Source organism: Cebidichthys violaceus, unplaced genomic scaffold, assembly GCF_023349555.1.
Source record: "Cebidichthys violaceus isolate CVI_PGR_0920_01 unplaced genomic scaffold, fCebVio1.0.p SCAF_22, whole genome shotgun sequence".
Classification (NCBI taxonomy): domain Eukaryota; kingdom Metazoa; phylum Chordata; class Actinopteri; order Perciformes; family Stichaeidae; genus Cebidichthys; species Cebidichthys violaceus.
Window position 1 is genome coordinate 4841820 of NW_027176395.1, and position 24610 is coordinate 4866429.

A 24610-nucleotide genomic window follows, 5' to 3' on the forward strand; every position below is an offset into this window, starting at 1 on the left:
TTGTTAGTAGGCGTAATTGTTCCATCATTATTCTGCTCACTACTCTCATTATATGAATCATTTGTGTCACCTGCATTGAATGTGTTGTAACTCTGTTATGTTCATTCTGTACACATGACATCTATCACACTTCTGCTCATCCTGGGAGAGGGATCCCCCCTTTGTTGCTCTCCATACGGTTTCTTTCTTTTATTCTTCTTTCTCCCTGTTAAAGGGTTTTTTGGGGGGGAGTTTTTCCTGTTCCGATGTGAGGGTCCTGGGACAGAAGACGTTGTATGCTGTACAGATTGTAAAGACCTCTGAGGACAATTTGTGATTTTGGGCTATACAAATATATTGAAATAGAAATGTCAGTGGTCAAGTGGTAAAGCATCTAACATAATGAATTAGCCTTTGTGGAGAAAAGAGCAGCTGAATGGTTAATGGGAGAGGGAAAAAAGACAATAACATGTTCAGCCAGACAAATCAAAGTTTTCTTTTGTTGTTGTTTGGTGAAATCTTTTGGCCTTATTTAAATGAAACCATATAAAAGTTTAGAGGGGAAAAGTCCCTCCTGGTCGCACAGATACCGAGCATTATTAAGTATATCGAAATAGACAATCATCTCGCTGATGGTCTCATTTACTTATGTAGGTCATATAGAGGCATTAGAATTTAATTGAGTTCTTTACAGTAACTTGAAGCAAAATCTCCCTCTGCTACAAATCAAAGACATCCAAAAATTCCTGCTCTTTTGATTTAATAAGAACATGTAGGGACAGTATGACAAACACAAAAATCTGTATTCAAAATTGTTTAATTGAACAACATAATCAAACATTAACTTGTGTGCAAAACACTGGTCATAATTGCCTAAATCCTTACATTTAGAGAAATCTCACACAATAAGAACTTGCATATTTTTCATGACAGTTAAAACACCTTAAAGCACATTTTTATTGGCATCAAACAAAGTCCATTTTTCACAAACACATAAATTCAGTCAATCATAATGACACCACGATCAAGAGAGCCATGACTCATTGACTGGATTGCGTAGGCCATTCGCTGAAAGACTTCCAAAAAAAGGGTAAAGGAATTTCCATCTCTCTAATGTTTGGTGCTGTGCTCTGGGATGTCCTCATTAGATCTGTGCTTTCATTAAGTCCTCCAAAGAGATGTGACTGCAAAATACTGATAAACTCCTTGGTATCGGTATTTACCCGCTCCGTACTTAAACCATTATAAGCCTCTTGAATAATCCGTTTGGCATGGTCTTTATACTCAGCCATATATCTCTTTGCCCCCTCAGTAAGTTGGTTTGAAGACTGCATAACTTCTGCATAGATGGCATCAACTTGAGAAGCAATTTCCATGTTTTCATCTTTAAAGTAGGTGATCAAACTCTCCGCTTTTTCAGCAATTATTTTTTGAAGCAAATCAAACCCTCTGAGCACATAATGTCTTAGCTGATCATATACAGATCTCATAGAAGACTCCATTGTTTGCATGATTTTACTTCCTTTTACAACAACATCAGTTCCAGGTATGGTGAACCTTAGTCCACTGATCCATCTAGTAATATTCCCAATGATGTTGATAAAACATTGGATTGCCCAGTCGATGGCTCTTGATACAGACCGACGAGCTCGCTGGAACATCTCCAGGCTCGAGAGCTTCTCTTCAGATCTAGGCAATGTATACTCTGTGTCACTCAAGAACTGTCTGACTGCATCTAGCAAGTCATCAATGCGTTTCAAGACTTGTCTAATCTCGTTAGCCAACCTGTCTACAACATCATGCAAACTCATGGACATCAAGCTGTCAGAAGCCTTCCTGTACATGTCTTTTCCTTGATCACTGAGGTGTTTGATGGAATTCTGCAGAGTGTTAAAAGACATAAGTACCTCGTGATAGGCTCTCTCTATGACATTAGAAACGGTGTTTTTCAGCTTCATGCCGCCACGGTTGAGATCAAAGCCAAAGTGAGCGGTGTGGTACTTGTTAATGAACTTCAGCACAGCATCGGTGATAGAAGGAATCTTGTCCTTGGTACCCTCAATCACATCATAGAGGAAATCCAAATTCCAGGACGTGTGTAAAATCAACTTCTGAGAGTTTCTCAGCGTGGCTACGGCAACGAAAATATCAGTATCCTTTTCAGGATTAGACTGAAGTTGAGGGAAGAAATTGAGAATAATAATAGTTAAAACAGCGTCAATTGCCCTACATATAACATGAATCCATATATAGATCTTACCATGTAGCGACTAAACAGTTTCCCATACAACTGTGACGGAGACTTCCATTGAAACTGCAATCCAAGGAAACCAGCTGATGGAGAAGACATAGATGCAGTGATGCCATCTTTGCGGGAAGCAAAGCGGAAGTTTGCGTCCACAAATGTTCGGCTACTGATGTCAACATTGAGAGTATTACGAGACACCCTTTAAAACAGAGAAACAGTTGTTAGTAGAGGTATTTTCTAGTGCATCTTTGGTCAACCCGTGAAAGAGAACTCTTTTGTGAACTGTTAAACTATGCAGAAAATCAGCATTTGGGTGAAAACAAATTACATTTATTCAGCCAAAGGGTTTTGGTGCTTCATCCTAAGAAAAAACATCTGTTTTATATTGCACTAAGTCCATTGTGCGAAATACCCAGTGGCCATAAGGGGGGGGGGGGGGGGGGGGGGGGGTACCATCCAAAAACTTGCTCAACCTTATCATCTGGATATCACCAATTAGACCTCCTACCCAAGATAAAGATTCTTGATGTCTTCCTCAGAGTAGCTCTGAAAGCTCTCCTAACCATGGCTAATAATTTCAAACCTAAGATGTCTCTGCAACCTAATTTTTTATTTCAATTGTTTAATTTCTGGACTAAATGCAGATGCAGCTGAACATTGTGACCACATTGAACGCTACATTAACTTATATTTTCAATCCACATGCAACAACTACTTGAACAGTATTGATGCCTTGGTTGACCCACAATGTTTGGGTATGCTTACTGGAAAATATGACGAAGCAGCGCTCAGAGTCAGTATCACATTTTCAACTGTTCTGTTTTTTTCTGGGCTTCCACTGAGATTAATTTAAGCAAATAAATATAGATTTCTAATCAAATTAGAAATTGAAAAATCAAAAAGTATATTCCCTACACTTACCTTTGATTTTGTGCCAAAATGCCATGTTGCCAGTCCACATTTACATCACTGTGAGTCAAGTGGCCCATCCCATTTAGATTGATTGCTCCTTTATCAAATATAAGGTTTGCACTGGCTGAGGGGACATAACATAGTATACATATAAATATATATATTACAATTTCTTTAGAACTAGTAATTAAATCAAGTAGAGTAGAGTGTGTGTCTGTCTTACCACCGAGGTCATATTCCAAGAAGATCATGGTAGAAGTACAGATGGAATTCAGCAAAGTTACAAGGCTGGAGTTCCTTTTCTCCAGGTTGGCAGTTGTTGAAACATTATAAATAGGAGAGGAAACCTTCAGAGTGGCACTGATGGCTCCAAAGGCTGGAATAAACACACTTGAAGGCAGATGTAAGGCAATGTCAGGGATTTCAATTTTTTGCTCTGGGATGACGATGGTTGGAAGTTCAAAGTTTAAAATCTCGGTTATGATTTCATTTGGGCTGATGCTGTGCTCTCCAATGTTCAAGGATTTTGGTAACGTGAAAGATGAGACAGTGATTTCATATTGTGGTATTTTAACTGAAAGGAATGACATTTTTCCCTTTAGATACTCTGTTTCAATGTCGTAACTGGGCACTGACATTATTGGCAAGCCTGGCAGCATGATTTCAAAGGCTGTTGTGGAGATCACCTTGGGGATTTTAAGGTTCTTAAGATCAATTGTTAAGGGCTCAACATGCAAGTTGGTAAATGGCACATCAAAGGCTGGAACCGAGATTGCAAGAGGAAGAGTAAGATGATCAGGGACATCCAGGTTTTCAAATCGCATGTCTATGCTCCTTATTGAGTGTGGAATTTCTTTTACCCAAGAAGGCACTGCAAAGCTAATCCCAGGGATGCTTAAAGTGATGCCGTCTTCAAATAGTTTAAATGGTATTGCATACTCCTGGCCATCCATGCTCTTTGTGTACACAATGCTGGAAGAGATGTTAAGGAATTGTAACTCGTCCATATTTGTGACTTGATCATACTTGAGAACATCCCAGATGGTCTTCTGATATACAGGAAGCCTAACTGTTTTCAAGAAGGCTAGGTGGCCTTCCACTGATCCTGTCAAGTCCATGCGTACTTCAGATTCATCATTAGACACAAGAAAGTCACAAGCATGGATGAGAGATGCCAGTTGTTCCTTACCACTCCAAGTGAAAGTCTGCTTCTCTGAGCTGATGTCAAGGTTGATACTCTGAGTAAGTTCAGCATGACCCAAATTATTAGGCTGACTTGCCTCAATGTTCAGTGTAGTCTTGAAGGTTGTTAAAGGAACAAAATCTAGTTCTCCTTTAACACTGTGCTTTCCATTCGTGTTGAAAGATGCAGATTCAACTTTATTATTGCTGGTGTAATCAGCTGTTGCAAAGATTCTCCTCAAAGAGACCTCAAGAGCCATGTTGTTAGTCACGTCAAAATGGAAGATGTTATTGTTTAAGCTTCGTTTGTGTTTCTCCTGTTTGTCAATGTTTGAATTCAAGACAGTCCTGAAAGTTGAACGGAGGCTATTGGAATTAAGGTAGAAACTGGCCTCATTTTCTAGATCTCCATCAAAGTTGAAACTGTCTATTATCGTTATGTCTGACTTCCCTCGGGTAGAGGTCTCCAGTGACACATAGGAAGAAAGTGCTTCCAGTGCCCAGATCATATCAAGGTTTCCTTTGCCTACAGTCTCAATCAGAGGAATGTTAAACATGTATTTTAGTTTATTCTTCGAAGCAACATTTGGCTTGGTCTTGGTATTTCCTGTGAGTTCTTGATTCAATTCAAGATTGAGGAAGGGTAGATTAATTTTTGCAGTGTTGGCTACAGACGCATCCATGCTCCTTTTGATGAGACTAATAGCACATTCATGGCTTGCTTCCACATTGTTATGCTCCAGGGACACAGTGGTGGCCAGTTTTAGTCCTCTCTTTCTTGACAAGCTGGTGGTGCCATCAATTTTTCCATTCAAAATTTCAAACACAGATGTTGAGGAAGAGTCAAACCGAGCAACAATGTCAGACTGGTTGTAAAGGCCAGCATTAGCACTTAAGGTAATCACAGTGGATTTGAAGGAGAAGTCGCAAGTTATGTTACCAAGGGCTGGGATCAAAATGTTGTTCTGAATGGATGGTAGTGTGAAAGTGGGCAGCTTTATTTCACTTAATGTTTCTGGAACATGGATGACAGGTAATTCCAAAGATGGTAGCACGACGGTATAGGATGGCACAGAGAAACCCAGTGCTGGAACTTTGAAGCTTGGTGTACTGACCTCCTTGGGAACAAAGTAGCTAAAGGCCGGCATCTCAGCCCTGAAAGCAGAAACCTCAATATTCAATAATGGTATTTTGTATCGAGGGATAGTGAAGATTCTAGGAGGCAGACTAGAGGTGTCAATTTTGTGTTTGATATAATGGGCCTTTGCTTGGTTGTACGAATCTTTTAGAAGTGTAACTACTTTGTCTCTACATTGTTCAAATTGAGCCTGGATGATGTAGGCGTTGCCAATAATTGTATTATAAATTGGTTCAAGGTGTAATTCAAAGCTGTGTGTATCAGGGTTCTTGTAGTACTGAAGCTTCAGGTTTGTTTCGAATGACTGTTGAGGATTCGTTAGCAAGGTTTTGAATCCAGCATTTTCCCACAGAGACAGATCTCTGACCTCAGGGATTTCAATCTCAAGATAAGGTACAGTTATTGCTGGGATGGATAAAGGAACAGTCAAAAAGTCCAGATTTGCCTCTCCATTAGCTGATGATTGAAAAAAGATGTTCATTTCATTGTTTTCTGCTATGAAGTTGTGATTGTACTTGTACTGATTGAATCTTGCCAAAGTAAAACAAGAAGCACGCTGCTTCTCCGAGTTTAGTATGACACCATAATCATGCTGCAGATCGACCTTACCAGTAAGCTTCAATGGGAAAAACATCTTCGAGTTTACTCTATTCTTAACATCAAGCACAATTTCAAATGGATGGGCATTGAATTCCAGCGAGTTGGCCATGAATCCAGTCAGACCTCCAGTGAATTCAGCATCATGAGAGGCTGTCACTGCAACTTTCAAGTCCCCAATATTAGCTTCTCCATTTAGAACCATAACACTCTTCTTGACAGATGGAACTTCATTTTCACATCTAGCTTCAACAGTAATATGGCTTAAGATCACAGATTCAGCAGTCAGTGTTTGCTTTGATTTCATGGCCTTACAGTCTGTTTCTCCTACTAAAGTTAACTTGGCAATTCCAAAATCTATGCTGAATTCTACATTACTTGTGTGTGTACCTTCATCAGAGTAGTCTTGAATGGACCACTTTCCATTACCAGTAGTTTCACTGGTCACAGTTACTCTGCCTGATTCCATGGTGGCTGCTATATTCTGTTTCATTGATGCCTGACTTGAAGTTTCAATTGATGGGACGTCCAAGTTGTGGTTGTAGGTTGTGTCTATGGCTGCAGAGATTCCTTTCTTCAATGTAAGTGTCATATTGTTGACCAAATCTGCCATGTACATTTGGGTTGTGGCCTTGCTAGTGGTCTTAGCAGAAGCCTCAGCAGAAGAGCCAGTGAGTGTCAAGGATCCTTCGTGATCAATGGAGAAGGCCACATGTGTAGCTTTCACGGTTTCTGTGAATAGCAGCTTCTTCATTCTGGGAGCTTCCAACTGAGCAGTGGCTTCAAAGGTGTATTCAAGGGGTTCAATGGGTGATTTGGCATGAGAAGTAATAGTGGCTGTAAACTGTGGGTTTTTTGGTGTGGACGTCGAGTTCTCAATCTTCCCTATAGTTTCCAGAGTGTACTGTGGGGAGCTCACTCTAAATCCACCATGAAGTTTGCCAAAAACTGGCATACAAATGTCAGTGGGAACCTCAGGTAATTTGATCTCTGGAATTGGAAGCATTGTAATTTCAAAATCTTTCAGATTTAATTTGGGGATTTTGATGGCTGGAAATTTTATTTCTGAAAGAGTTATTTCTGGCATGGTGAGATCTGGTAGTTCAGAAAGGTAAAGAACTTTTAGATCACCAAAAATGTCCTCAGGGTCAGGCATTTGGATCTCAAATTTTTTGACGTCGTCTATAAGTGAAACTATATATGCTTTGATCTCATCAAAGTCTACGGTAAAGGCAGGAATTATGTAGGAGTTGAGGATGGTGAACTCAGGGACTACAATTTGAGCTGGGATGCTAATCTCCTGCAGTTTGTTCAGGTTGATCGTAAATGCTGAAATAATAAGGTCAGTGAGAGGTACAGTAAACGTTGGAACTTCAATCTCAGCTCTTTTCAGTGCATCCAGAACTCCATCAGCAGTTTGCTTCATCTGGGTGATGATCTCGTTGTCATTGGTCAGTTCGGTGATCTTCTCTATCAGTTGGTTAAACTGTGCAAAAATGTAGGTAACCACATTGCTGTAGGATTCACTTGCTCTTTGGAGGTGAATGTACATTTCATTTCTGATATCCATGTCAAGGATCCGTTGTTGCATGTCCTCAAGGATATCCTGCACTTTCAACTTGATGTCATTGTAAAATGTAGCGTCAATCACATTTTTTAGTTTCTTTAGAGCGTCAGCCACCTTTGTGTTTTTGAGTTCGTCCAAATATGTGAAGATAGAACTTTGTATCTCTCTGAAAAATTCCCTTACTGCCTCAATTTTTTGTACAATCTCATATGTTTTAATCTGCTCGTTGATATAGTTTGTCAATACAGAAATTCTGTTGTTGGTCTCATGAACGAATGCACTGTAGTCAAATTCTTTCAATGAGTTAACCATTGAAGAAATGTGTTCATTAAGGTCAGCAATGCTTTTCCTAAATTCAATGGCTCTGACCTGGCTTGTTACGCTGTGCAGAAGTTGCATAATTCTATCATGAACAAATTCAAAGTTGATAGATTTCAAAGCATCGGCCATTGACTGCACTGTCTCTTTAATTTTGAATTCCTCGATGAGAATTAATAATTGATCCATTAATTCTTTAACTGTATCATCAAGATTGTATTTTAATAGTGTATCCCTAGTGTAAGAATACACCGTATTGATTTTATTGGGGATTTCATATTCGTCAATCCAGTTGACAATAACATCATTCATAGATTCCAACACTTTTGCTATCTCTGAAGAGGGGATTTTATACGATAGCTGCTCAACATACATTTCTAAATCAATTGAGAGAAGGTAATCCTTTACATCTTGGAAAAACACGTTGATGTCAAAGTTCTCAATGGCCTGTTTCATTTCAGACAGTTTGTCTTTTATTTTCTCCAAGATTCCATATTTAGAATCAAGTTCACGCAGCCATGCAGCACTGCTTTCTGTGAGCTTCTGTAAGTCTATCTGTCTGATGATGTCCTCGATGGTATCCAGTGCTTTGATGAGTGACTGCTTGATTTCATACTTGTCATTAAAGGCCGAAAGCTGATTTCCAATTTGTGCAAGCACATTTGTTATCTTTTTGGCAAAGTGGCCGGCCTTCAAATAGTCTTGGATTGTGAGGATGGTGTCACTAATTTTGGTGGCAATGTCCATTATTGTATTTTCCATGCTCTCTCTCCAGTTGTTCATCGCAATCTCCAAGTCATCCATTGTTACAGCAAACTCATTGATCAAATAATCAAGTTTTGCTTTTACTTGATTCACTTTGTTCTCCAAGTCCATTTTGTGCATGAAGTCACTCACTTCCATAGGTAGACGATCTAACTTGGCTCTAAAGTCAGTGATTGTCTGACTGATATCTAAATTGTTGATGAACTGTTGAATCGATTCTAAGGCTTGTACAAGTGTGTTCTTGAGCAGCTCAAAAGCAACAGGAAAGCTCTCAATGAATGGGATGTCAATAATATGACAGTCACTGGTCTTGTCATACTTAAGGAAACCAGCTAAACTAAATTCTTGTATTTCTGATGTCTTATCTTTGCTCAATTTGCTGAAAATGTCTGTTAACATTACTCCTGAAAACTCAAATCCAACCATCTCAGGATTATGTAAAGCAATAATATCCTGGTTATAGGCATTGTTGTTTAGGTTAGATTTTACTTTCCAGGTCAGAGATTGGTTCATTGGTGTCAAGAGGCCATCAAATTTGTTGTCTAAATTAGTGGAAGACTTCCCACTTGGAAACATATGTGTAGTTGATACCCGACTGTCATGTGAGTATGCAAGAGCTAGGGGCTCGGCTTTAACCAACAACTTGCTATACAGCTGTCCGGTGTGCTTCCCATTTAGATTAATATGTCCATCACTGTTGACAAGAGCATTAACAGTGAGGCTGAAAGGCAGTGCCATGGTGCGAATGGTGCTGTCAAAACGTAGAGGCTCCGAATTTATTAGTGCCTCACAGTTTGACTTAAAGGAAAGTCCAGCAAACTCCAATTCACAGTTGTGACTTAGCTGGGCGTCCATTACATTTCCAGATGTGCTATATTTCATTGTACCAGCCATATTGTCATAATTGAGTTCATAGGTATGTTTAATGTTGTGTTCTTCTCCATAAGCTCCATTCGTACTTCCATTCAGATCCATCTTAATTGGCTCAAGCTTCATGTGGCCTTCATTGTTCCAACTAACATCATACAACTTGAGGTCATTTGTCATGTCAAGTGACGTAACAAATGGCTTCATAGCAACCTTGGTGTCTTGCTTGTAGTGAACATCTTCACAGATGAAGTTGTCAGTCTTTGAGTGGAGGGCTAGTGTCCACATAGTGAGGGTCAGTGCATGGCTATTTTCTGTTTTCATCTGCTTCAATGTTCCCATGGTATTGCTAGTAAAGGTCAGAGCCCTACGGTTTAGTACAATATCCATGTTGTTTCTTGTGATTGCATCGTATGCATGGCCTTTGAGGACACCATTCAAAGAGGCTTCCGCAGCTGTGATTTTACCCTCAACATTCAGCTCTCCTCTGCTTTCCTCAGCCATCGCTTTCGTCTTGGAGGACAGGGATGCTCCATTGTTGTCTATGGCACCACTGAAGATATTCTCCACCATGACAGGGCTGCACTGAATGCTGTTAGTTCCACTTGTGGTCAGACCATTTCTGCCAACCGTAACAAAAGCTTTGTGCAATCCACGACCTGTGTGAAAGGTGATGGAACCTTCAGAGTTTACCTCAAGCCCATTTGAATCCAGCGATCCTGATATAAGTGAGTATGCCCTATTTGTGTCATCATCTGCCTGTGACTCAATTCTGAGGATGGCCATATGGCTGGACACACCAAGCTCAACTTTGTTATTGAGTGATTGACCCATGGCTTTGGCAACGGAGTTGCACTTTAGTGTCAGTTGAGCATCTTTATACTTGAGCTCTGCTACATGCTTGACGACGTCCTTCAGGGCATTGGTTTTGGACACCATATTTAACTCAGAGTTTGCGTAGACTCCATGGATCATGTTGTGAACATCAAAGAATGGCGAGTTTAAGTGCAGGGTGGACTCTCCTTTTCCTTCTCCATCTATTGGACGCAGGTTGTAGCTGTGGGCGTAGGAGGTATTGGTATAGAATGAACCTATTTGAAGTGATCCATCGACGGTGCCATCTCCTGAGACTTGATCTGAATTTAGAGTCGAAGTTGACTGAGCAGAGTAGTAGAGGGAGGCTTGCAGGCCCACTGGACTAGAGGCTTTGATCTTATAGTTGACTCTTGCATTCACTTTGTTGGTTACACTTACTGTTTCTAACACACTAACGCTTGTATCAATGAGGCTATGGCTGAAGGAACTATTCAGAAGATACTTGATATTATCTGCTCTTCCTGACATCATACCGGTTCCTTGAAACAGATAGACAGAAAAGATAGTATTATCAGTACCTGTAACAGCACAGACAAAGATGTAGAATAAGTTCCCATGAATAAATTGCTCTATGCTGGAATGTTAATTGCTGCACCTTATTAAAAGCTCTAGAACATTGTTCTCCAGATCTCATCTTTACAGATAGATGAAGCTCAGTTTCACAAAAACAACATTGTTTTTCTACCAACTATCAGTAACTAGATATGCCAAACATGTCACTATCTCTTAGTGAATACAACAAAAGCCCACACCATCATTCATTAACGATTAAGAATTGGAATTTGAAAAAGGTGTTTACCTTCAAGCTTGTATGACAGTAGTTTGAACGGTGATTGGGCCATAGCCTTGTATTGTGCAATGTAGCTCGGAACATCAATAGTGTTGTTGCCCCCAGAGATGGAGCCTTCCCAGCCGTAGAAGTTGCTGTTGATCTTGGTGGATGCTTCAGCCAGACCGAGAAGGGGAACAGTAAAATCCAAAGAAGGTGGTATAGTGAATGATGGTAGTGGATAGTTGTTGGCAGGGATATATAGGCCTATCTCTGGTAGATCTATAAGGGGAGTAGTCAGAGTGGTTGGAATGTTCAGTTCTTGGGACTTTTTGCCTCCATGTGGAAGAGGAAGCGAGATAGCCATCTTTTCTTTGTTGAACTCGTATCTGAACAAGCTGTCACTGTTGAGGTAAAAGAAAATGCATAATCAATATATATACCATAAGACAGACCAAGTTGTACAGCTGAACTGTTGAGTTAGGGTTTATGTTTAAGTAATACCTGAAAGCAAGTAATATTCTTACACTCAATAGTAAACACTTACGACTGCAGAAACAGCTTCTCAGGTAGTGCTCCCAGGGTGACATCTGAGATGCTCCTCTTACTTTTCAGGTTTGCAAGATAGGGGATGTGTGCTGTCAATTTATCTAACCATATATCACTTGCCTTCAGGGTGACATGAAGATAAATTACATTACACTTACAACGAAAACTGTATAGTGTTAAAGCACTCAAGAAAAAAAACATGTCATAAAAAGATGATATCTTTGTTTCTGCAATACTTTTAAATTTGATGCACAACATGAAGTTAGATAACATGGTCGCACTATCTACACCAAAAACTAGTCAGTATGTAATTCACCCATGGGCTAGCTTTTCACCAACATTCTTGAGTTTTTGATCATAAATAACTAACAGAACGACCAATTGGGATTGACGAAGGTAATAAATAGAGTGTCAAATGTCAAAGTGCTACCTCAATTCCTTTCATGACTATGTGACGCAGTTTCATATCAGTCTTTGCCACTTTCTGGTCCAGGATATGATCAATGAGCTGTTGCAGCCGCCTCTGATGATCTTCGACATTTAGTTTCTGAATCTCTGAATTCAGGTCTGATTTCAGTTCCACTTCAAACTTGTCAGCATCTATAAAGAGAAAATCCAAATGCACCCACAAATATACAAATTAATGAATAATCTACATCTGCCTTCTGTGGTAAAGCTGTGAGCGATGGTAGATAGTTACCGTATTTGACGGAAGCTTTCTGTTGATAGGATGTCTCAGGGAGGTTGATGACTGTCTCTAAGTCCATGATCACATCCTCATCCCTCTTTAGGGTTGCAGTGATAGAGGCATTCGTTTTCAGAAAGGGAACGACCATCTGGAGTTGCAGCATGGCATCCTTCATCATGTCAAGTCTACATTTAAAACAAAGGCCATATAGGTTGGTAAGCATGCGACTCGATTTCTTAATTATTTAACAGACAGTACAGCGAAAATGTCAACATTATGTATCATTAGGAAAGATTAACTTAAAGGATTATTCATACAACAATGTACCTTGTGCGTCCAACAAGAGTCAGCTGTGGGATGTTCTTGTTGGTGACATCAATAGTGATCCCTCTCATCTTCTTTCCTTTGGCTTCACTGTCAGTTATAGCCAGCTTGATGCCAGCTTCCACATCGTAGTCGGGAATGACAACCTCAGTAGTGACAGTGTTCTTGTTGTGGTTGTATTTCAGAGATGCAGTGGCCTCTGATGAATCGTACCCTAATAGCAGCAGAAATTAAACTCAGTCAATTTCTATTCAATGGTGGATTCACAATATATTACAACATTGCCCATATTAATGCTATAAATGATGGTTACATATAAAAGAATGAATTGACAAATAAGAGCCTAATCTTACGACACACATTCATTCATTCTGGACCATTCTACTTCAAGTATATGCCCTTACTAACCTGGGGAAGTTATGCAAAACCCAGTATTTGGTTCAATGACAAACCCTCATAAAATTTGGCATAAATGTAAATGTAAAATAAAATATGCTATGGTATGATTAAGGTTAGGGGGGACTGTGGTAATGGTAGTTAAACTTGGGTTAAGATATGATTACGGTTAGACAACTAAAACCCTAAACATTATTTGCAGGTCTGTTGCATGAAAGTAAGAAATGCTGCACGCCCAACTACTTCATTGGCACTTAACGTTGGCTCTGGATGTAAATTGTAATGTGTGGAATACACACACACACACACACACACACACACACACACACACACACACACACACACACACACACACACACACACACACACACACACACACACACACATTATTTTTAACAGTACCTTCTGCCCTCAGGGTTAGCTTCAGTGAGTCCACTTTATGACGACCCTTTTTACCCTCTCTGAGTATTTCGTTATTGATGGTGGCAGTGTACTCTGAAACTTCTCCTGTCGGCTGGATTTCAACTGCAAACCTGAGAAAACACAGCTTTCATGAAACTCTCTGGTTAAATCTGTTAACTATCTGGCTAGTTAAAATCATAGAGTACTGCTTTCAATTATCAGCCAATTACAGTAACTATCTACATATTAGCTACACAAATAGAAACTACTATACTAAAAAAACTCAAATCAAAAGACCAATGGGTTTCAAGTTAGATTTGCTAAAGTGGCTTCCTCTTACCTGCTGTCTCCAGCCAGGGGGTAATATGGGGCCGGGTCTATTGAAGTAGCATTGGAGAAACTCACTAATGAGCACAATCTCAGACCGCTGAAAAGAGGCTGGCAGTCAGTTGAGTCGGACTGCTCCTCCAACAGGAGTGGCACTGTTTTAGTTTGACTGGAGGACACTGACAGCAACTTGTTGCTGTATTTCAAAAAGAGAGAGAAGTGGTGAGAGAGAACAACATGACACTGGTAACCACTGAAAGTGTTTTGTGTCATTTGGCACATGTGCCACTGACCTGATGCTGAACAACTGAGTGTTTGACTTGGGAGCAGGTATGGACAGTCTCATCTGGTTTTTGCTCATGGTGACCTTAGCATTGAGGGAACTCTCGTGGTACATATTAGTGTGCATCTCAAGCCCAGCCTCCCCATAGTCTGGAATGTGCACACCCATTTGGGTGATGAATTCCAGCCCAACTGAAGGCATGAAGGACAAGTCACTCTGCAAAGTGAAGAATACAACAGAGTAGCTGTAAACAGCAAAATTATAATTTTATTTAACATATAAACTACAAAGAAGAAAAGCTAAGTTACCATTCTGCTAGCAGATGAGTGAGTCATGCCTCCTTTGGCACCGGGTGCAAACACACCAGCCAAAGAGAACTTCAGAGGAAAGCCAGCAGCAGTGGGTAAAGAAAAGGCATTCTCCATGAAGATGTAGTGGGCAAAGACTTCATTTTCAGTGCTTGATGTCAATGTAAAAAAGGCCTGTTGGAAAGTAAACAAACAGGCTACATATGAAACTGTAGCTTCTGAGTAGGTTGCCCAAAGCAAAAGCAGATGTATTAGAGGAGTTATGGATCATTTGGATTTCATGTTAGGAAACAACATACAAACAACATATCTGACCTCGGCAGGTAGCACCCTGATGAAAATATGGTAGTACATGAACAGAGTTTCAGCCATCTTTCTCATGTCACTGGCCTTCATGTATCCTATCTCAGAACCCAGAAGCCGAAGATAGGCAGTGGCTTCAGGGGCTGGAGAGAAACGCACGTCATTTATGAGCTTCTGGACACTTTTTGTGATATCTTTCAGGAGGTTCTGTGGGACCTGGAGAGATTTTACAAGCGTATGTAAGTTTCTGGCCGTGCATGCTCAAAACAAGTAAAAGGTGGTTGGAAAGGCAAGGTTTTATTCATGTAGTAGTGCAGACAAGCACAATTTGTATGACGTGTACTAAAATCATTTCACCTCTCTCTTCATTCTGCCTTTTTCTGGAGCAATTCTATCCAAAACGTCCCTGAGCATCTTGGCTTTGTCACCTGCCCAGTACATGACTTTAGAGACGGAGTCAGGGAAGAAACCCTGTTCTCCGAAGAGAGCATCAATTGTTGGTTCAAATCCTGTTCCCTCAACGCCAACCTTAAATGCGGGAGATTTTAAATGTTTAAAAATCTCGACAAAGCTAGATTGTGTATTTTCATCACATTCACAACAAATATGCCATTGAAAACGTACCTCAAAGATGTCATAGTTGTAGTTAAAAACTTTTAGAGTGGTCTCCAGCATCACCTCTTTAGGCATTGTGTCAGTGGCATCGAAGATGATGTTACTCTGCACTGAGCCCAAGGGAGAGTCTATTTTGTAGTTGCTTGACATGCCATCAAATACCTTGTTTGTGGGCGATAGCTGGTCTCTCAAGGCCAACTCAATGTACTCCTTAAGTCTTTAGGAGAAAAGAAGAAGGTTGTAGTAAGATGACACAGTGCCAAGACAAACATATTTCATTTTGTAATTCTAATTATACTGCACAGTTATTTAACTAGCTACGGTTGGTGGCCAAATACTCACTGATCCATTTGTGGCTCGCCGGAGTTGCGGATGTTTTTCAGGTGGGAGACCACAAAGCTCTTGAGCTGCTCGTCCCTCACATTCTCCAAAACGTTCAGAATGTCTCTAACCAGGGCTTGGTCTGGGTTCTTCATCAGAATCAGGTAGGCTGCTACACGTTTTTCAACAGGGCTCTGAGCATCCTGGAACACCTCCATGAAAATGTTTCTGACCTGTGGTTGACCAAATGTTAAAGTACAACATCCATACTGTACAAAACAGCATAACATATGCTGTGGTCATCATCGCCCTACAATGACAAGTTGTAATAAATGTGTTAGTGGGACGTAGTTGTACCTCATTATTAATATCCATCAACCGAAAGGCCTGCAGAGCTGCCTTTTGGTTTGATAATGGAATGTCTGTTTTCTTAGCACACTGCAAAATGGAAGAAATCAGGCTGGGACTCACAGCTTGCATGGCTTGACCCATGACACCAACAACCTGGAGAGGAGAAAAAAGATGTTCATTCAAGAGCAGCCCTGAGCCAGATTCCCTGACAAGAGCTGACTGAATCCAGAAATACAGTCAGTTAGATTCTTTAATCATTCACACATACTAATCATTAGTACCTTCAGTACAAGGAAGACAGTCTCTTTAGGATCAGCAGGAAATTCAGAATCTTCATCAAGGGTTTCTCCCAAGCAGTCATTTAAGAGTGTTTCCATGAACTTTGACACATCTGTGACCACTGGAGTAACCTCTGCGTTATGGAACCTGTGGACCAGAGACAGGGCAGATATATGCTAATCAGATGCTCTGGTTTGGATGAAAATTGTGTTCAAAGGTTGTATTTGTTGTGGTCACCTGTAGCACTTACAAAGTTGGCCAAAATAGGACATTAAAAAATGTGTATGTCCCGTTTAGCTTAAATTTAACAGGTCTTCTACAGTTTAAATATATAAACATAAATAGAGTAATATTGAAAAAAGGATTGTGTGTTATAACTATCAGTTTTATGAAGGCCAGAAACAATATTTGACTTACTTTTTGACTGTGTTGGCTAGAGCATACATGATTACCCTGCTCTGTTTATACTGAGCCATGCTGAGCATATCTCGGACACGTGAGGCATCAGGGTTAGCCTGTAGACTCAGCCCATAGACTAGAGCGTCCACCTCTGGTGTCAACCCATCAATGGTCCTGATAGCCTGGAAAATGGCGCTGGTGCACTCTGTGGTTCCACACTGGAACAGGGCCTGCCAGGTGAGCCAGCCTGACACATCCAACATCTCAGTGACCGTCTGGCTCAGGGTCTCGTTCTCCAGGACGCGCAGGCTGGACACCAGCTTATGGAAAAGGCTGGTCCTCTTCTGACCCTGGTCTGTGCCTGCCAAAGCCACGAGGTCCTGTAGGGTGCTCAGAGCAGCGTCCTTCGACTGGACTGGAGCTTTATCGTCAGGGTCTTCAAAGTGGAGTGGCTTGCTCTGGCTGGGGTCCACTTCTGTGTACACACATATTATACATACATTTTGCAATTCCTAAAAAGAAGACTAAAATGATGCATAGTCATGCACAGCAGACATGCCTGAGATGATCACTAACCAAATACTTTGTTGTTGATCCTTTTGGAGCTTTGAAAGCTGAGTTGCTGAGTCACCTCAGACGATATTCCGTTGACCCTGCAAGGCAGATTAGAAGGTGATGCAAAATGCAGAGCATTGCAATATATGCACACATATATCTGCACTCAGATGAAGACTTACACATTGGAAAATGGCATATAGATGTGTTTTTCTTTGCATGTGGCTGCCATTAAGTGCTTTCCCTTGTTATCAAACTGGTAGTTGCAGTCTTGAGTGCTTGTAATCAGTTTAGACAAGGGCCGATGCTGGAAACAAAATTCCACAATGTTTGTGCGTTAATTTTCATACATACTTTCAAGTCACAAGAACATTTTGCCTTGAGAAGACTTCATATTATTTACATTTTTGAATGTTTGCAGCAAAATGTATTTTATACCGACAATGGAAAGTATTTTGACATAATCCAAACCACTTTATGTACAATGATGGGCAGCTTAAAGGGATGGAACCAGTTATTTTCCGTTTCACATAGATTAACAATGACATATCGGTGTATCCATCTTAAAGTAATACTTCACCCACAACAGAACTATTCATATACCAATTAATCACCCAGTGATAGCTTGCATTCTTGAAGAAAACTTGTGTAATATGTCACACACGGTGACTAATTTCTGCATAACAATTATTGCATAACTAAATAAATACACACTTGTCACTTTAGTACTTAAAACTTAAGGTACTCTTTCTTTGTTTATCATATTTCATTGATCATTTTCATACTTTCAATAAAAAACGACAACACGAAAACAAAAGGCAAAGGTTTACAATTTAAGAGCCAAATTACCTAAATATATTAAAATTCACTAAATGAGCTTCCACAAAAAGGTATGGTCTCTGATGAGCAAACTTTAAGATTGTATAAACATTTCTTTACAATTTAAGGTTTGCAAAGATTAAAGTTCCAATAAAGTTAAACTCATTCATATTGTATCATCATCATCATCTATTGGAGACTTATGACCCTTGACCTCAAGGATAAAGCAAAGAGAATGATCTTTTAGAAGAGTTCCACAGAGACATGATACCTAATTGGCTGAACCAAGTCATGTCTTTGCAGAGCTCTTTTTCAAAGCAACCTTTTTTTTAATAATCAGGCATGATATTCATCACACAATAAATGGTATTAAAGGCAGTAACCAGTGGCTATAAAGGCAGGTACTAACATCTTACCAGTGTTTGCAGCAGGGCAAGGGGGCTGTTGACAAGTTCCCTGCTGTGGAACTGGTCACACCGGGACAGATCTCTGGACAGTGTCACCTCTGTGACACTGTCATGCACCAGGTAGTCTGTAAAACACTGGCCGTGCACTGTGCTCTGAAAAAGAAAGGAAAAAAACAGATGAAAGATTTAGCTCATGGATTTTAGCTCTCAAATACAGGAGACAAAGCCTCATGCAAATTTTTACACATCTTTATTTTTCAGCCATTTCATTTTTCACTTCTCCTTTCACCTCTCATATTAGCTTTCGTGTTCTGTACTGTTTGCTCATTTGCTGATGCAACAACCCAGTTTACCCACACGGGAGATCGTGCAATATACATTTAATATAATGTGTTCTACAGACCCTAATGCAATAGCCTTGGTGTGCTTTTTCTGGTACATTTTTAGAGAAGCCACTTTAGGTTGTGAGAAGATACCAACCATGAGAGCATTCTGTTCATTCTCCATGGCAGGCACAATGAGAGCGGAAACGATTCCTCTCTTAATGTTGAGGATGTGGACCGGCTCGTCTGTCTCCGGGTAAAGGTGGACACGGGTGACTTCCTCCACGGTGAACTTCAGAGGGTTCCTGGGTGAAGACAAGACATATACACTGTGTTCATACAAGAAGGATTTATGTTCATTTCCAATATTGCCAGTTCGAGACCTTGGTTGTACTGCAAATATCTGTTAGGTCTGCATCAGATTTACTTTGAATTTGTCCTAATTTGTACAAATCTGTGACGTGCAAAGGAGTGAGGTTATTCAGATCACTTTCTACATTCTGAATGTAGCCTACTAGAGTACAGGTGTTACAGCTGAGGCAAGATTGGCGAGGGACAACATGGAAAGATCAGAGCGGGAGGTGAGGTCTGTGGGTACATCCCAAGCCTCTTAATTGTATCCCCGTTTCCCTCACTTGCGTCTTTTGTGACACAAGGAAACCATGCGAGGAGAGAGGAAATGAGGAAATATGTTTTGAGAGAAATGAGACGTCCTTTCCTCAGTAGTGCCACGTGAAGCGACGTCTGTTTCTGATGACGGTGGATCAGCTGATCACAGCTGGATCCGCTGTAGGTCGGCTTTAACAGCTGGAGAGACTTTTGAGAAGTTTGTGTCTGTTCACATGATCACTGTACTTAATAATAGTAACTAATACTACTAATAACTAATAAAGACCCAGTTATAATCACTGCCAGAGTAGAGGTGTGTTCTCTATAGCCTGTTACCTCTTTAACAAACTGCATTGAGTATTTATTCACAGTCTGTGGTATTTATACTGTGTTCTGTGGTATTTACACTGTGTTCTGTGGTATTTATACTGTGTCCTGTTTATAAGCGCAGGACCGATTTCTACCGGCAGAATGCGTTCGTCATATTTATTAATTATTTGTCTGTATGTTTTGAAATTCTGATTGTGACATAATTATTAAATAACCCAGAATATGATTATGGTTTCCCTTGAACACTGGAATTAATTTATTAGGCTCCATGTTTTGGGGGAAATTGAAATGACATAACTCATCAAACCAACATATTTATATTACTTATCAGCCTCACGTGACTGAATGGAAATGATGATAAATTATGTAAAAAGTGTTTTGTCTCTCCAGCTCTCTCTGACTTTAATTGTATCCATAATAAAAGTTATTGAGGGAAATATCAGATCATGAAAAGACAAATCTTTCTAATAGCACAATGCATGCTGGGTAGATTTGTGTCTTGACTTGATCCCGTGGGCAACGATGACCTCACGAAAGCGAGGCGGCTGCAGATTTTAGTGCGAGGTGCCGCAGTTGCTCTCCACCGACTGCATGACCCAAAGCATGATGGGAAACGCCTAGAACCGCTAACAGCATTGTGCGGCAGAAATTAAACTTGTATGGAGTTTAAAGTTTTGACTTTCTAGTCTTTTTGACATTTTGCTTTGTCAAGGCCCAACATGGACAAAGACATTCAGTCATTTTTCATATTAAAGAGTCACCCTATTGTATGGAGGTGACATGGATGAAATGTTTTTACGAACGCAAGCGTACACCTTAGTGAGTTGCACGCGCCCTTTCATTAAGACTAATAAGATATTTGATAAAACTGGCATTGAGACAGTGTTCAATTTATAATTTCCTGATATTGTCAGCAAACGTCTTAAGAAACATTATTTATGAGAGCTCAAATATTAGGAAATGATGCGCTTATCAGGCATTTTGAAGTGATTTTCCATGTACAATAATATATAGTGAAACTTCTTAAGGTCATAATGAGGAACATTTTGAGCAGAAATCCGTTGCACTTCTAAACAAACCTGTTTTCCTGTTTTTGGTTTCTTTAATCACATTTGGACTGCTCTGATGAAGTCACATACTCAACAAGACTTGTGTGAATATAATGTATGAAGTGATTGCTGTAATGAGAGTCTTTCATATTTTTTGGCTGCTCCAATCACCGATACCATAACAGCACAAATTGACACGGGGGCCATTTTCTAAAGTGTGTACATGCTTTCGTAAAGCACGTGTTGTAACTTACTTATGCAAGCATGATAAAAAATAATTGTCCATGTCACCCCCCCATACTCTGTACTATTGCATGTGTCATAGATCCCATGAAGAATGTTTTGCACTTACTTTTCCATGGCGGCCTGGAAGGCCTCAGAGCCGGGACTCGGCATGTGGGCCTCCTTGAGAGCGCAGTCTCTGGTGTGCATGATGAATTTGCACGTCTGGGGGATTTCAATCACTACCTAAAGATATGTGACAGCAGACACAGGGTCAATGGAGAGCCAAAAGGGAGCTCAGATAAAAACGTTTTGTTCTCAAGGGACAAAGAGGGACGCATAAAACAGGCATGTACCTGACAGGAGACTTGCGGGCCTTTCTTCAGGCTTCCCACCACACCATTTCTGCTCCCTGTGGTGTACTGGTACACATATTTCTTATAGCTCTTGAATCTGGATGCCACTGCAATAAGATAATGGTATCACAATAATGGGAAATTGAGTCTAAGATCTAAGTGCTGATCAAATCATTTCAAGCCATCACTGCCTTTAGAGATGAGGTCATTCCACCTATAGGATCATTCTGTTCGCAGTCAATGTTCCACATCATCACATGGTAACAGACTTTTGGACCCAGTAGCAGCTACATGATGTTTCGAACAGTGAACAACTACTACTGCAGTAAATCATGAACAGCACAGGAGCAAGAGTCCATGAGCTCCTATCTCCAGAAAACGGGTCATTTGTTTATTAGTTTAGCACAGCCCACATCGATCTGCTAGTCAATGTGTCTGTTTGAGACAACATACCACTTATCCCCCTTTATCGACCCTACGGACGTACACACAAAACCAGGCGCACACACTGTCAAGCCCGTCAGAGGAACTGACAAAGTCCAGAGTGTTGAAGTTACATGTTAAAGTTACATAAACCTTTTATATAGTATGTAAGCTTTTTTCTTCATTCTCATTTTTCCATTTTATCAAAATAGTTATTACAATCTCTGCAGAAAAGAATTTTGAAGGTTTTGTTGATTGAGTAATGGACATTGAATGTGACATCTGCTGTGTAGATAGAAACTTACACAGACACGTTGAGGTTTGTTCAGTACCATCATTGCCTTCCTCTGGAAAACAAAAAAGAGTGAAGGGTCATAAAAATGAATTATCAGCATAAGCTAAAGACATTATTTATTCTAATGATAAATATATATTCAGGGGATGAAGTGAACAAAATGGTTAATTGCTTTCTAAAGACAATGGCAAGAGTATATTTTTGGTGTCATGTCCCTTTAAATAATCAGCAGTGGCAAGGAAATCAAATTGAGCAAAATAACATGGAGGTCATTACAAACTTTAGCAAGAAGAATTAATTTATCCATTACAATGAATGACTGTGACTGGTTGGTAATATACTCAGTATACAGTGTAAAAGATATACAGGAGAATTGGGTGGGATTATCTACGCTCCTTGTTATCTTTTTTTCCAATTTTTTTGCAATTTTTTTATTGCTATTATTTGTTATTGTAAGATATTCAATAAAAACATTTTGTTTGAAACAATATCTGTGCATTGTCACACACTGTCTGCTTTTTTAACCAAGGACTTAATTTATGTGTGTAAGGGTAATAATATCAAAATTTAAATTCAAAGATTAAGTAAAAAATATTTGTAATATACTCAATGCTTTGACTTGTCAGGAAAATCCCAGGCATTACACTATTAATGGATCTTTTGCATTTACTTGGCACAGTTAACAAGGGCATGCAAAATTGTAGGACCCTGGAGCTATCACACCTATATAGGCCTTTTACACTGAAGACATTTCAACATGAAAAGCACAGGTGTAAACAATGGCTGAATTCCACTTTTAGTTTAAGGGTCCTGGTGTTGTTCATGTTGGTTCACTTGAATAGAACAGAGTCATCATTAGTAACGACTGTGTAATGATGACAGGTCAACATGTCTGCTGAGGAAAAGGTCTTTACACTTAAAACTAATAGTTGGTTCCAAATGACAAATTATGCCCAAAATGCTATTATGTTTGGTACAAATTGTATCGTGTTGCAGTTATTTTTTAATCAAAATGGATTCCTACTTACGAGCCAACGTGTAGCTGCTCAGCAGCAGTAACAGACACAGCTTGCTGTAACCCATCATGGGTTTCTTCTGTGTTTTTCAGCCCTCTCAGTCTTGACTAATACTGCCACCCGCTACTCAGATCTTTTATAGGGTCCCTCTTCCCTCTCCCTCCTTACACCAACCCTGGTGATTACCAGAGGTATACGGACACAGGCACAGCAAAGCCTGGGTGGTCGTTTCAAAGTACAACCTCTGACTAGCACAGAAGGTTAATGTTAGGTAAATAGCAATAGCCATTTCTATGTGTCTTTAGACAACAGACACATGGGGGTCTTGCTAATGTCAATACAGGATTGCACAATGACATGCAGTTGTAATCAATCAGCCAGACTGTGGTGCTTTAACAATCAACTGGTCAATAACTTTTTGGACTGCTTTGGTTCACTACATCAAAGCATATTTAGTTTATTTGATTAATAATTGATATGATTCATTTGTTTCAATGTCTCTTTTAAAAGAAGAAAGATAAAATATTCCGACCACTCAAAGCACTTTAACACTAGATGTCATCATTCACCCATTCATACACTGATGGCAGGGACTACCATGTACCTGCCCATCAGGACTATCTAACGTTCACGTAGGCCTTTAGCCAGTAAAGTGATTGAAACTACAGTTGTTCATGGAAAGTTCACGAAAGTGGAAAATATGCTGTTTGGATGCAGTTTGAGGAAAATCTTGTAAACTAGGTTTTCTTTCACAAAATTCACTTTTGGCCTCTTCTCAGTCTGAAAAGTGTTTTGGGAGGTTAACAGCTGAGAATGCACCTTAAAAGCAGTAAAGTGGTGAAAGCAGCAATTCAGCAGCAATTCACCGAGACAAATTCCTTGTATGTGTGAACGTTTCTTGGCTATTAAACAATTACCGTAGCGAGTGAGTGGGCGAGCAGGGAGAGAGAGAGAGAGAGAGACAGAGAGAGAGAGAGAGAGAGAGAGAGAGAGAGAGAGAGAGAGAGAGAGAGAGCCTTGGTGGTCACAGTGACCCGATGCTCGGTCCTGAAGCTCCTGTCTGATCAGGTTTTCCTGAACCCAGCAGACTCTCCTCACAGTAAGAGAAACCATCAGAGGAGAAGATGAGCCAGGATGACCTCTGACCTGAGAGCTCCACCAGCATCTGACGCAACTTCATTCTACAAGAAACCCTTTACCAAATCAGGGGTCTCATGTATAAAACAGTGCGTAGGATCCACATTAAATGTTTGCGTACGTTCAAAAGGAGGAAATGCACGTATGCCAAAAAATATTCTGATTCATTAAACCTTGTGTACACCTGCCAATGCACAATTTCCTTTTAGAAATCCAAAATCAACCTGTAAATGTGCGCATTCAACCATAAATGTTCAATGCAAAGCACCTAATGAATATTGAGGCATAGAAATGAGCTGCTGATCG

At 40.1% G+C, this 24610-nt stretch overlaps 1 protein-coding gene across 2 annotated transcripts; it reads right to left on the reverse strand.

Moving 5' to 3' along the window:
- Nucleotides 1-780: 780 nt before the first annotated feature.
- apoba (apolipoprotein Ba) lies at nt 781-23362 on the reverse strand. Of its 2 annotated transcripts, XM_068717643.1 has the most exons (28): nt 23180-23362; nt 22162-22203; nt 21434-21540; nt 21208-21323; nt 19025-19172; nt 18554-18697; nt 17501-17625; nt 17340-17416; nt 16782-17238; nt 16367-16511; nt 16092-16238; nt 15756-15967; nt 15423-15630; nt 15156-15326; nt 14811-15014; nt 14496-14669; nt 14198-14403; nt 13918-14100; nt 13578-13708; nt 12783-12993; nt 12468-12640; nt 12198-12367; nt 11766-11887; nt 11249-11622; nt 3363-10928; nt 3149-3263; nt 2240-2426; nt 781-2150 (listed from the first exon to the last, which is right to left on the reverse strand). In XM_068717643.1, the coding sequence occupies exons 1-28, from the start codon at nt 23235-23237 to the stop codon at nt 1020-1022; spliced, it is 13104 nt and encodes a 4367-aa protein (XP_068573744.1). In that variant the 5' UTR covers nt 23238-23362; the 3' UTR covers nt 781-1019. The 2 variants fall into 2 exon arrangements, with proteins under 2 accessions (XP_068573744.1, XP_068573743.1); XM_068717642.1 differs by having other exon boundaries at nt 15156-15630.
- Nucleotides 23363-24610: the final 1248 nt, after the last annotated feature.

Excerpts from the sequence above, each read along its gene's own strand:
- apoba (XM_068717642.1), bottom strand. The coding sequence starts at position 23,237 with ATGATGGGTTACAGCAAGCTGTGTCTGTTACTGCTGCTGAGCAGCTAC. Across the intron at positions 18,698-19,024 it reads ATGAACAGAATGCTCTCATG|AGCACAGTGCACGGCCAGTG; the intron begins GTTGGTATCTTC and ends TTTCTTTTTCAG. Across the intron at positions 13,709-13,917 it reads CCCCTGGCTGGAGACAGCAG|GTTTGCAGTTGAAATCCAGC; the intron begins GTAAGAGGAAGC and ends GTGTTTTCTCAG.